Source organism: Schistocerca gregaria, chromosome 6 (genome assembly GCF_023897955.1).
Source record: "Schistocerca gregaria isolate iqSchGreg1 chromosome 6, iqSchGreg1.2, whole genome shotgun sequence".
Lineage (NCBI taxonomy): Eukaryota > Metazoa > Arthropoda > Insecta > Orthoptera > Acrididae > Schistocerca > Schistocerca gregaria.
This window is the reverse complement of record NC_064925.1, coordinates 40,734,376-40,748,424: the sequence shown is the minus strand read 5'-3', so window position 1 is coordinate 40,748,424 and position 14,049 is coordinate 40,734,376. Positions and strand designations below refer to the sequence as shown.

Sequence of the window (14,049 nt, the reverse complement as noted above, 5' to 3'; positions counted from 1 at the left end):
AGCGCAATTAGGTCACAATTTTTTGCAATTTTAGAGTTGAAACTTCATCATTTCTTTTCTGTGTGGGATAGTGTAGCAGTAGCCGACTCAGAAATCTGTATGTTATTTTCTGTGTGTGGCCCTGGAAAAAGATAGGTGAAATGGAACAGAACGGCCAACGTCACAACATGCTTTCATCTCAAAACAAACATTTCATCTAAGCAAGTTAGCGTAGTAACTCTGCTGCTGAAAGTTGTGGATGCAGCAAAAAAAGGATATGTGTAGAAACGATATGACAACAAACCATGTGCCAAACACCGAAACGTATGTGCAATTAAACGAATTACAACTGCAATAAAAAGGGTCATTTTGCTACGGTATCTCCTAACGAATCATTTCACAGAAGAGAGATGAGCCATGCACTCCATTGCAAGAATTCGAAATGTTTCAAAATAGAGCGCTCATTGATGCTGTATTATGTATTTTTTGTAAAAAACATCTACATTTACTGTTCGATCAAGAAAATCTGTGGCACCAAGGATGTGCCTCCATGCAACACATAACATTTAGAAGGATTGGTTGATAAATTGCGTAAAATTGAATCATTATAATAAAGTGTAGATTTGAAATACTGCTGAATTATAAGGAATTGGAGTCGGGAATGTCGCATTACAGGCTTTTGATGGAGCACCGCAGTTTGACGTAGTTCTGAAAAATGGTTTTCATATATCGAATACAACTTTTGTTTTGTATCACACAATCTTACATGAAGGCTTTGTTCCGTTCAAAATCGGACCAGAATGAATTCAATGAAAGGAAAAGCTCACACAGAATTGTTGTTTGGACTTAATATAGGTCTTAGTAATTTTAAAAGTTCTATATGTGGCTTCCATGTTCTGATGGAACATTACCAACGATGGAAGGCTGTGCAAAAGTCCAAGGAGGATCTTTGTTGGATATGAATAGGATTCATCTAGCTACAGAGTCTATTTTTCAGAGATGTTGTTTCCTCATGAAAGAACTGAATGCAGAGGAGAACCCACTAAAGTTAAAACTTTGAAAAAGAAAAAGGTAACGAAATCATGTTTGCAGAAGAATATGTTTTGTCTCAAGATGTTTATCAAGATTGAACTCTATAATCTGTTTACGGCACTCAAAATATAATCTCATGACCGAAACTATCTCATAATGGAAACGTTGGGCGCCTATGAGATATGCAGGCTATGAACTGTATCTTGTGCAATGCGATAATAATGCAATCTTCAGAGTGATAATAAAAGTTGAAGCAACACCTGTTTGAGTAGCCTGCAACATGAAAACTGTCGTAAAGCAATGCCTGATGAATACCATTCCATAATAAAGTTGAAAAGTTGAAGACCTGTGCGTCTTCTAAAGAATGTAAGACTTTTAACATGTCTCTGGATGTTGCCTCGAAAACAGAGTGGGCCAGGACAAAGGTCTAGGCTGTTGAGAAACGAATCAGCTGGACTCTTTCTCTGTATCTCAGCTCCAAATAAAACCAAAATTATAACTTTTGATGTTAAAACAAGATTTTTATACATTGACCTGCAGGAAGAAATTTACGTGAATCTATGAGGTGGATTCAACTACAGTACAAAGAGAGTTTGTAGTTTAAAGAAGAGTTTATGTACCGTAAAGAGAGCTCCAAAAAGTGAAATGAGAATTTCTTGTATTTTCTGATGACCTTGCCATATGTAAATCACTATGATCATTACCCTTGTATCTATTACAATGAGAGGGAAGTTTGTTATAGAATTGTTTGATGATGATCGACTAGCGAGAGCCGGCCAGACGTTATTATCGAAGTTTCGAACAAGCTCAACCAAAACTTCAGCATAGCATTTAACAGCATGCTTCCGAATCAGATGTAACATTTCGGAATGGAAACTTAAATAAGTTCATAGAAATTTTTTGTAATCGAAGTAAATGGACGACTAGCATCGGAAACAACTGAATCTTGTCAAAAAGATGGAGGCAGCCTATGTCTTGCACTAACATTTCGTCTGATTATCAGTTTTCTGTTAATTACTTATGAAGGTTTTGGAATAAAGCAGTGGCGAGTCACCGGAAAATTTGGAAGCATATTTTTCGCTATCTAAAATGAATAAAATATTTGATGTACTCTTTGACGGAGGCTTCACACATCTTGCCTAAGCTGATTCGAATTAAATGCACTAAAAATTCTGATATATTCCTTGATGAAGACTCAAAACAGCTTGCCTAAGCCGATTCAATATCTAAGCAGAATCCTTGTTCCGATGTAGAAGAGGGCCTAGAGATAATATTATGATAAGGATAATAAGTAAATGATATGGTGTCAACGCAGTTATCAACAGGCAATGCGGTCCACGACTCACTGCCTGGTACATGTGAAAGCATCACCTCTTGGCTACTTCGATAAGTGAAGCAGGCTACTGCGCTGCGACTTCGTTGAGTGATGATATCTGTTGTAGCCGACGCCTTGGAGAAGAGATTCAAATTTCAAGTTCGACCCAACAACAAAAATTCTGCATTGACATTCAAGTTGTCAAACAAACTGCGAAATAAAAATAGTGAGAGGCAATAAACATAATCAAGTTGTAAGGAAGCTCGATCAGCAACAAATTGGAAAGACGTTCAGATTAAAACATGGTGGTGGTTCAAGTCCGCTTACTGATAAACAATTGAAAACAGTTATCCACAAATTTTTGAAGAAATAAGTTTATTAATATGTGCATGCATAATGTTCATATGGTTATTCTAGTTGTCTCACAACACTGTAGTAACTAATTTTTGGTTCACTACATTTTCAGTCCGATTAAATATGCTGCGTGAAAAAGTACTCAAGTCGTGTTTTCTGTTAAAATGGTGTGAATAGTTCCTCATCATTAAAGAATCAAATCCAGTTAAACCCTGCAAGTAATCTTTCATAGGAACATAATTTTCACTGGGTTATGGACCCTTCATATTTCAGTCAATCTTTTTAAATTCTGCAAGTTATCTTTTTGGGAATGTCACAAATTAATACCAAAAATAGGAAGACTTTCTGAATTTGAAATCGGCACACAATACACAAGGAATATGAAACGAATGTCTGCATTTACAACCAGCACACAGTGTAGAGGAAACCCTGGAACAATATCTACATTAGCTGCTGGTAAAAATTTCAGATGGCTGTCTGCATGTACAACCAACTCACAGTGTAGAAGAGACATGTGAAGAAAACCTGTATTTACCTCCAGAACACATTGTACAAGAAATATTAGACAAAACACGTAGACAAATACCAAAGAAGACTCCTGAATTCAGAGTAATGAAGAAAATACAAGCTTTCATGCTGATTTTATTTGTTGGCTGATCCATTACATAAGAAATGGAAATAATGGAGTCTTCGCAGGCAACCAGCGCACAACATACATTATGCAGTAGTACAATCGATAACTACCGCCGAGAAATAGAGAGAACCATTTGGTATAGCATCAGAAGGTGTAGTCAATCACTACGAAGTTTGCAGATATTTAATTGCTACGTACAACTGACTTCAGTAACGGAAGTATCGTATGTATTATTGCAAAGTAAAGCCAGACAATACTGATTACATGAACATATTGATTACTTGTGTCTACCACGATACATGATAGCAACAAATTATTGTGAAAAGACCATAATGTACATAAAGTGCACCACATCTGTTAAACAAATATTTGTGGTATAGAAGAATGAACCAGTTAAGTTATTTAAACAAAGACATGGATTTCGAAATAGCTGCTATCGAAATTCTAAACATCGAAATAATTATTACTTGCCTTTATCAGTCCCTAAGTGGCAACATAAAAAAATTTCTGAATAATCTTAAAATTTTGTTAAATGAATTTCATTGAAACTAGAATGTTCTAGGTCTTTGGGGTACTTTAATGTCGGTATTAAAACAAAAAGCAAAGTTTGACAACTAATCCAAAGCCCTGAACCTGAAATTTTTTTCCATTTAAACTACAACAGGAAATATACAATTTTTGTAAGGGATTACAGCAACAATACAAAAACCTGCTCCTGTTTGCTATCAGCACAAAAAATGGGAAGCATATGAAACAGATGATAATGGCGGAACATGGGATACTTTTAAATACATCCTTCTACTACTTCTATATTACTTTTCTTCTAAAACTGAAACATATTAAACAAAAGAAACTAAAAGCAAATTGCAGGTAAGAATAGCTATCAACGTTGCATGTGAAAGGAAATGACTGCTGATAAAGTACCATACAGGTATTCACCTTACCTCTTTGCAAGAGGAACTGATGACCACAGCAGTTGAGTCCCATAGTGCTCAGAGCCATCTTTGCAAGAGAAGGACATAAGGAAATATGTCAAACCACAGGGCAATTATCACATAATGCAACTGAATGGCCAGTGACAATGAAGAAGTAACATTAATAAATAAAGAGCATGCAGAGTGACATGTCAAAAGACTTGAAATAAATCAAATGACTCTTGAATATGAGAATACAACTCTCATACCCAACAACTCCAGAGTCCGTTACCCACAACATGTTGCAAAAGTAATCAGTGGTTACTGTACATGAAATATAGGCAACAAGTAACTACGAAGCATCAATAAACGCGACGCAATACATAAAGTAATATAAAATCTTTCCCAGTTTGTTTCGTCGACTATAAAAAGGGTTTTACTGTATGAGACATAAAAAGAAGGTCGAGATTTTTAGGTCAGTTGGTAATGGTCAAAACGATTTACACATCACGTTGCCGTACTAGAATCAAGCTGCCGTTACAAAAACTAACCAAGGCACATCAGAAGCAGCTACAGTTAGTAATGGCGTTTGTCACGCTTCAGTAATATCCTCTCTCTCCTTTTTAACACATTCTCTGAAGTAATTTTCAGAGAAGTGTTGGTGCGAGAAAGCAAAAGGATCATTATAAATAGAAAAAAATTAACAGCATTAGATACAAGTCTTACCTCATCCAAAATATGTTCAGGCTACAACTGACAGATAGCAAACAAAAAGTAGCACCAAAACACCTTGAACAAGAGAATTTCAGAAGTTTCTACACATATTATTGCGATATTTCACAAAGTCAATAACACTATGGCAAACCTTCCTTCTTATACACAGAAAAGGTTTAACATTAACATGTCTCACTCCCAGTACACTGTTTGCAGATGGTACAAGTATCCTCCATTGCGGAAAACAAAATCATGAGCTTCAAGAGGCCAGAAATGAGAGTACATTGGAATTGCATAGAATTAACCTGACAATCAGTACGTAAATCTTCTTACTGAACTTACATTTTAACCATGATACATGATCTTCATTACTGATGCGACAGGGAACCATTTATCTGTCCAAGTGGAATAAATGTGGTAGTTTTGGCAGAAGAGGAATATTATCAAGAAAATCGCTAATGTTGAACATGTATTTCACTGGGAGTCATACCATGTCTGAAGACATTCTACTTACCTTTAAGATTCTTTACACTATGTTGAACAAATTTTTAAATACAATAATTTAAAACATCTTGTTTCTTGTAATAATCACCAAAGACTGCTTAATTAAAATAATGTGTTCAGAATTCCTCTAGGCTCTTCTTTGTGTGTTGCATTCCTCCCAATATTTTCTTCCATCAAACCATTATTAGCTTCTACAAATTTTAATAAAAATATCTTCTGTGTTACCTAGTTTCGTTAACAAAGCTCTGGTGAAATTGGTTAATCGAAATCTCTTTCCTGTAAGATTCGAGGAGATCGTATTGTGTAAATGAATGTTTAACGAAAATACTATTATGACACGTGATGTTATTTTCTGCTAAATCCACCGAATGTACATACAGTTATTTCAATGGTGACATACTTTATACCAAAAAATTGTTCATGTAATTTCTCAATTTTGCTCTTTGGTATGTATCAATGTGATGATGAAAATATTACACTAACAGTGGTAGACTAAAACCATCTTTTTAAGAAAACTGAATAAATAGTATCCATTTCTTCTGAAATGAGCAGTTTTTCTACAGATATTTATTCTTTGTAAACATATATATTATACAGCACTACACCACAGGATTAGTGCAATTAAAGTGTAGGGACATAGTTTTTAACATATGCCTCATGTTTGTTAATACATACGTTGAGTCATTCTCTGAAAGTGGTCCTTTATGTTAGAAATTATAGAACCTGATGAATGAAAGAAAAAATAATTCTGATAAATTATACAAGTATTACCCGTCACACCTAGATAACTTCATATGGCTGTAACAATTCATATTTCGATTTAATGTTTGTATCAACTGCAAATGCTTTACTTAACTCTGATTGCGTTAAGGTGATCACACTGTGGTTCAGGTCGAAAATAATCGATTTTCGGGTTTCACCATATTTCGATAGCTTAAGGTTTTATTGAGGTACTGTAAAAAAGATTTTGCTGAAATTTTTTTTTCAATAATTTAAAGACTATTTTCCTACCACATGTGTTTATGTGCCACGCCCACTTTTCTATAGCCCACTTTTCTGCATATGTTTTAGATCTTTATATCCCCTACATTGCATGTTAGGGATTTTTTTTTACTCCTGAGTGTGTTGGCTATCCTTAGAATGCAACGGTCGGTATTCTTTTGTTTATGCTGTTTGTAAACAACACGTTTTCAAACATGCAGTTAGTTTTGTTCTAGTGTGGTTGCGAGTAGTTGTTACAGAAAACTTGCAGGTATACTATGGGCAGGCAATTAGGAGAAACAAAGAAAATATGGAGGCAATGAAGAGAGATGTTTGGGCCATGTCCTTCCATAATTCCTCTACTGATTATAAGACATGTCTTGGATTGTGACCATCAGGAGAAAATTCATGGTGCAAATACAACAGAGCTCAGGCAACTGGAGAATCTTATTCTCACCAGCATTCTCTTCCTGCTGCTGTTATTACAGCAATTAAACATATTTCCAGAGACTCGGCTCATCCTGACTGTCAAAGGAAATGTCAGCATGGGCAGACACACAACCCAAATGAATGTTTCAACAGCATAATTTGGAACCACTGTCCTAAAACTGTATTTGCAGTCATGCATACAATGTAACTAGGAGTTTATGATGCTGTTATTACACTTAACTGTGGTAATATTGGAAAGTGTTGGGTACTGAAAAAGCTGGTAATTAATCCTGGTGAAAATATGATCAATGGGCTGCAACATTGTGATAAAATGAGGATAGCCGATGCAGACAGTTCTGCATCTAACATGGCCAAGAAACCAAGACAAACATCCAGGAAGGTGAAAAAGAAGATGAAAGACATGCTAGAGGCCAAATAAGGGCCATCATATGCAGAAGGACAATTTTAATTAACTGTAAGTAACAAATTTCAAACGTTTTTTCTTTTAAGTACATACATTCTTTTCAATACATACGCCCCATTATATCAGAAACTATTATAGATAAATGAATAAAATTTTCAGGGACTCTGCGCAACATAACAAGCCACCTCTGGTACTACTCTCATTAATATTCCCCCGTTTGGGAGTTCACAAAAAATATTTTCTGCATAAAAAGCTTATTACATGTTAAAAAAGTATTTCTTAAAAACTATAAAACGGATACAGTAGATTTGAGTACAGTTGACTCTATTAGCATCATGTAACATACAGTAAAAGTATTAAGGTCCTGCATCAAATAGTTTTTTTTCGGAAATGGGTCAAATGCTTGCCTAAATTAACATGGGTTAGATAGGCACTATGTGGCCCCTTTAAGAGGCGTCACTATCATCAGCAGGTTCAGAATACACTACAACTCTTACTGCTGACCAAATTCCGCATTTTTACATGAACTGTGGTTTGAAACCAGATGGGAAAGATTGATTTTCTGTTGAAATATAATATAAACATTGTTAATTTTTAAAGTTAACTTAGCATCAGGGACTAAAACATTTGTTTAATCTGTATTAATAGCCTTCCATTGTACAATTTAAAGTGTAACATGTTTTCTTCACTTTTTTCAGTGTGTTTATTTCCTGGCATGTGAAGATGTCAACTGTGACACATCATCTGGTGATACTGAAGTATCAACAACTGCAGTGGTACTTGATCGCCTACACTCACATGCCCTGTACCAGATAGAAATAACATCAGTGTCTGCTACTGGCCTCATATCAGGAAGCAGTATTATCAATGCTGTAACAGCACATACAGGTATAAAGATAATTGCCTTTTAAATATTGTTAAATGTGGGATAAACACAATTAGAGTAGCATGATTCATATGCCTTTAACAAAAAAATTAAATTTTATATTTATTACTTGACATGTTTCATGCATTACAGCTTTGGTGTTCACATCTTATAATATTAGAGAACTGCATGCAAATATTTACATTCATAGTATAAAAAGCATGGCAGAGGGAACTTCTCATTGTTACACTGTAACAACTACAAACTTTTTGAATAATCAGAGAAACAAAACAGGAAATACAAAAAATCGAAGTAAACACTACTCATAGATGTCTGCAGAGCCAGGGCTATGAGGGGACTTGTGTGCAGGGGTGGGCAGAGCGGCGAGAGTAGGAGGGGAACAGGGGTGCTGGTGCAGCACTCAAGGGGCAAACCTGTTGTTCCCATTTGATAGACAGGTACTTAACCCTTTGTTCTGTTAACAGGATCCTTCCTTTTGATTGACAGGCACTTAACCTATTGTCCCCCCACCCCCTCCCACTCCTCTCAACCTCAGAAAACCTCCAGTCCATCCCCTATGCCTCACTGCTACAGGTACAATCTCCAGTCTGATTTATTGAAATAACCCCTCTCTCTCTTATCAGTCTGACTGACTATTTAATTAAACTGATCAATTAATTAACCTCTCCCCCTCTGGTAAACACCCCCCCGTCCCTCCCTCCCTCCTGACATTTGGCAGGAAAAGACTCAGTTGATCAGTCATTTGTAGGGAAAGCGATTGCTGTGTATGGAATATTGTTTGAACAATTTAGATAATGTGTTGAATATTGTTTATTTAAACAATTTAACAGATTCAAGGCAGTGTACAGAATATATGGAAATTGGTGGAGAGGAAGGATCTCATAACAGGAAATTCAAGGTTATAAAGTTTATTTATAAAAACTTCAGTTTGTTGGGCTGGATTGCTCTTGCTCATCATTCTCTACTGTTTGGAAATATGTAACTCTTGTAAGAAGAAATTACATGGGGCAAACATGTTGCATAACTTAATGTTCAGCACTGTACCGTGGGTGTCTTAACTTAATACTGTAAAACAAAAGAAACCTGGTACTTTTCATTTATTATTTTAATGTTTACCCTTTGTCAGCACTTAACCTAGTGTCCTGCTACGTGGTTTTCCCCAGTTGCTGAAACTATTGTACCGCCTTTGATACCAAATTAAGTAATTATGACATTCATTTGCTTTTCAACTCCATTTCTGGGGCATTCTTCTTTGTCACCCACCCCCTTCAACTAATGTATTGTGTTCTACATAAAAATTATGCTAATTAACCTATTGTTCTGGAATGAACCTTTTTTCTGCTCCATGTCACCCTCTCACAGACACTATCCCCTTAACTACTGTACCGCTAACACCATTTTGATATAAAAAATGTATGCAAATTAATTAAATCTATATTCTTCACATGTGGGGGGTAGTTTATATTAATTCGCAGCATCCTACTTGTCAATGAAATCGCTGGAATATAGTTTAAACAAAAGTTTGCTAATAAAAAGCACATTCCGCCACCTGATACCCTACACCACCGTGTGCACAGGTGGCCGCCACAAAGTGACGATACAGCTGTCAGTTGCCAAGCGATGCACAGGTGTCAGAGTGGGTCCTGGAAGCTCGAGGCGGCAGCATCCCTTTCATATTTGATAAATGAGAAATTCCTGAGAGTACTCATGATGTCATTCAAGTAGAATGTAATTTGTTGAAACTCGTTGAAGATGTTTAATCTTATCGAAATTTGTTGAAATTTAGTATATACCTACAGAATTAGTGGTTTAGTGTGGTGTTACCACCACAAGAGGCTGAGATATGGTGTGGTTCTTGAGCAGTCGGTGTTCAATTAGCGAGATATTGGTGCCACACAGAGGGGGGGGGGGGGGTTAATAGCTTTATTACATGGACTCAATCAGAGAAGGGGCGCATGCGCAATTGACTACATGAAGATGAAACCGGGCATTAATGATTGAACATAAGAAGAGGAAGAATACGGTTCTGCAAATAAATGCTTTGCATTAAAGATACATTACGAAACGAATGGAAGCATCTGTCTCTGATAGAATAGTCTGTCATTTCTGAAACCTACGTATAACTTTCCCACCACACAAGAGACAACTGCCTCCGATCCACCAGAGCAAAGAGCTGACCTAGTTCGCGGATTCACCGCCAGAGGTCGTCGCAATAGGTCACGTGAACATGCAGTTTAGTCCATAGGAGCACAGCAACAGGGTGACGTCACGTGTTTTTCTCAGCTGTGCGTCTGCCCCAGCCTCCTCATCCCCAGGGGAAAACTGGAGGGACATGGAATCTGCCTGTTCTGGGCTGCTGGAGAGAGGATGGAGTGTACTTTATTTATTTTTGGAACAATTTATCTAGCGATTGATTTCACCTAGTTTATTTATTACGCTGAAGCAAAAACACTCAGAATATACACTTTACAGACCTGGAAACTACTCGTAAATATTGCACTACGCAAACAAGTCATAAATTACCGAAATAATCCACTACTCAGCATACAGAATTGCAAACGACTTGCAGATCACTGAAATAATGCATGCAAACACGATCACAACGCTTAAACACCCGAAAATAATTCAGTGCACAAACATTAAGTAACGTAAGAAACGCAGCTTGTCAGCAACTGGAACCCTGAATCTACAGAATGGAAAGCCTAAGTGCACCCCCGTAACACATGGGAACTGTCAACATGTGGGAGAGGAAGTTTAGATTAGTGTACTTTACTTACTTAGCTCGGGAAACTGACCCAAATATCCATCCTAATTACATAATAAATCACAAAGTTCGGCCCTAATTACATAACTATGTGCATAGCGCTACACAAGAACGGCCTAAAATCGCTATATAGAGCAAAAACTGACTATACAATAGATCTGGTGTTATCCTATCTGAATAAAACAACGCAATACCACTCCAAACTCACGCAAATATCGATCCTAACTACGTAATTAATCACAAAGATCGCACTTAATTACACAACTATATGCATAGCGCTACACAAGGACAGCAATACTCCGCAAAACTGACGATACTGTACAACTGGTGTTATCCTGCTGGAAAAAAATCTCCCAATACCACCCGAAACTAGCGAAAGAAACACTCAAAGTCCACCCTACACCTACAAGATAGGGGGAAAAGGCTGGTGGGAAATACGTTCAACGGACTAGATGCTGGTGTTGGACAGAAAGGAGTTTAAAAATACTGAATTACCTGCAAGCATATAGCATATTTCGCTGTTTGGCGTCAGAGTTAACTACACACGCCTACAAAAAACCACCTTACAGCCCAGCTAACCGAAGCCAATACACGCTATCACAGCTGATGGAAAAAATGCTTCACAGTTATAATTTCACTTCGAAATTGTCTCAAGGAAAACCAGCACTCGTATTGAACGGGTCACCATGCATCACATGTACTGGGGATAATTGTCGTCCTAAAAGACTGCAGTTGACTGTGCTTTCTCATCCATGTACAATCACGGGTGTGTCAATTCCTTGCTTGTCCTACCTCCCCTGCGTACCCTACTGTTGCCCTACCGTCTATGGAACGTCTCTTTTCCAGTCATCCCAGGGCAACAAGACCATTTGGAATTCGTGGCTAGCATATGCTTGAGTCCCTTGTTGTGGAGCGTGTGGCACCCCAACTCCAGGGTTTTACCCGCCTGCCTCCCTGGTTGCTCCAGAGGCCCAGCGTCCTTTTAGACTTGTCAGGGTACCGGAGGGCTGCACTCCTGTGTTTGTTTTTGCCTCCTTATTTTATACCAGCATCCCGACCATGCACCAGTATTTACGGATGGCTCTAAACAGGGTGACTCTGTTGGTTGTGCTGTTGTTTTCCCTGATCGAGTCGTCAAATTACTGCTTCCTGCGGCGTTTACCATCTTTGATGCCGAATTGTTTGCGATCTTGCGGGCAGTGGAGCAGGTGAGATGTGTTCCCAGTCTTAAGTTTCTCATCTGTTCTGACTCCCTGAGTGCCCTTCAGACCATGCAACACTTGTACCCAGCGGATACCGTCGTTCAGAACATCCATCATGCCCTACTCCACCTGTAACGGCAGGGGAAGGAGGTTTCTTTCTGCTGGGTGCCGGGGCACGTGGGTATTAGGGGAAACGAACTGGCGGATGTGACTGCCAAAGACGCATGTTCCCTCCCTGAAGTTGTTGAATGTGCCGTCCCCCTCCATGCTGTTACCTCCCCTTTGCGTTTTCGTGTTATGCGTGAATGTGAAGAGGAGTGGCCTGCAGTCGGTGACAATAAGCTGCGTCTGGTAAAGGCCACCACGCGGCCATGGCGTACGTCCTACCAGTCATGCAGGCGGGATGAGGTTCTCCTCACTCGCCTCCGCATCGGGCACAGTCCCTTAACGCACGGTTTTTTACTCCAGTGGGAGGACCCCCCAATCTGCAGTGCTTGTGGCGTCCAGATTACTGTCCACCACATTTTACTTGACTGTCCTTTATTCTCTGACCAGAGGGCAGTGGTTTCCATGCCACCGGATTTGTCCTCTATTTTGCAAGACGACGTAACGACTGTGGTTAAGATCTTACGGTTTTGTGTCCAGTCCAATTTTTTACCTCGGATTTTAGGGAGAGGATTTTAATGTGCTGCTGGGTGACTGTCTCACCCAGGTTTTAGGTAAGAGGTCCGCCAGTCACGATTATCTACTTGTTTCACTTCGATTTCTGTTCTCTTTTCCTTGTATTTCCTTTCCTTTTTTAGTGCGTTTCTTCTCCTCTTGTTTTGCCTCTGTATGTGAGGATTTGGAACTGCGTCAGGTCTGTGTCTTTTAGCCGTTCTCCTTGTACACTGTCCGTCTTCTTCCCTTCACCGCATGTGTTCCTGTTTCTATGCGTTTGGGCGCTGATGACCACGCTGTTTAGCGCCCGAAAACCTCAAACCACACACACACACACACTCACACACACACACACACACACACACACACACACACTCCATGTACAATCATAAAGTACGGGATGGATCTACTCCGTCAATAGCCACATGGCCTGTGCTGGCCACCGCCTGCACTGATACGATCGCAGTTCGGCAACGCAAAACCAGGTGTGGTTAACTAGGAGATAGAAGAGCGGCTCGCCCCAAATGCATCTTGGTTGTCCAGTGACACAGCCGCCCCTAACGGCTAGGAGGCGCCGATGTCACAGACTAGACAGGTACGCTCCAGCAGGGACCAGGCGAGAGCCACAGTATTGTAGAGGACTCACCCGCCGTTCTGCGAGGGATTATTTAATATCAACTCGACTCCTATAATAAAGATACTATTGACAATAGGGGAAAAACCTGCATGAAGATAATAAATGTGCTCTTACCATGAAAAGAGACAGTGTCCAGGTTCATTTCATTTTATGAGCAAAATCGGTATAGTTTTTTACTTTCGACTGAAAAACTTATCATGCCTGCGAAGACATTCACGTGTAAACCCGGAAAAGAAATTAGAGGAAACCCATTATTCCACTCATGAATACCTATGTCGGTGATGTAATAGATTTCAAATACCATACGATGTACAAAGTCAAATAAGGTATTCCTCGTATCTTGAGAGCCAAATCCACACAACACAATCGAACTACTCTCAACTAAATAAAGGCGTGAAATGCGAAGAACCAGTCAACGGAACAATTTACATGGGCGGAAATAATGGCCCAGCGCAAACACACTTCCATATTGAATCTTCTCAAATTTACACTTGATCACGAAAGCTGTCCAACACATACTAAGTATTAGTTCGCTATTCTGCCATCTAGAGGACTACACAGTTTAGTGAACTACATTCCTGCATTGCAACAGCCTTCTCCATTCAGACGGCCCCTGCCAT

At 38.8% G+C, this 14,049-nt stretch overlaps 1 protein-coding gene across 3 annotated transcripts in view; it reads left to right on the top strand.

Annotated features, from left to right (window-relative positions):
* LOC126278137 (uncharacterized) overlaps positions 1 to 14,049 on the top strand; it is a 500,725-nt gene that overhangs the window by 391,733 nt on the left and 94,943 nt on the right. For all 3 annotated transcript variants that reach the window (XM_049978028.1, XM_049978029.1, XM_049978027.1), the window contains exon 19: positions 7,979 to 8,168. In XM_049978028.1, the coding sequence (XP_049833985.1) occupies positions 7,979 to 8,168 (190 nt within the window). The remainder of the gene's footprint in view (positions 1 to 7,978; positions 8,169 to 14,049) is intronic.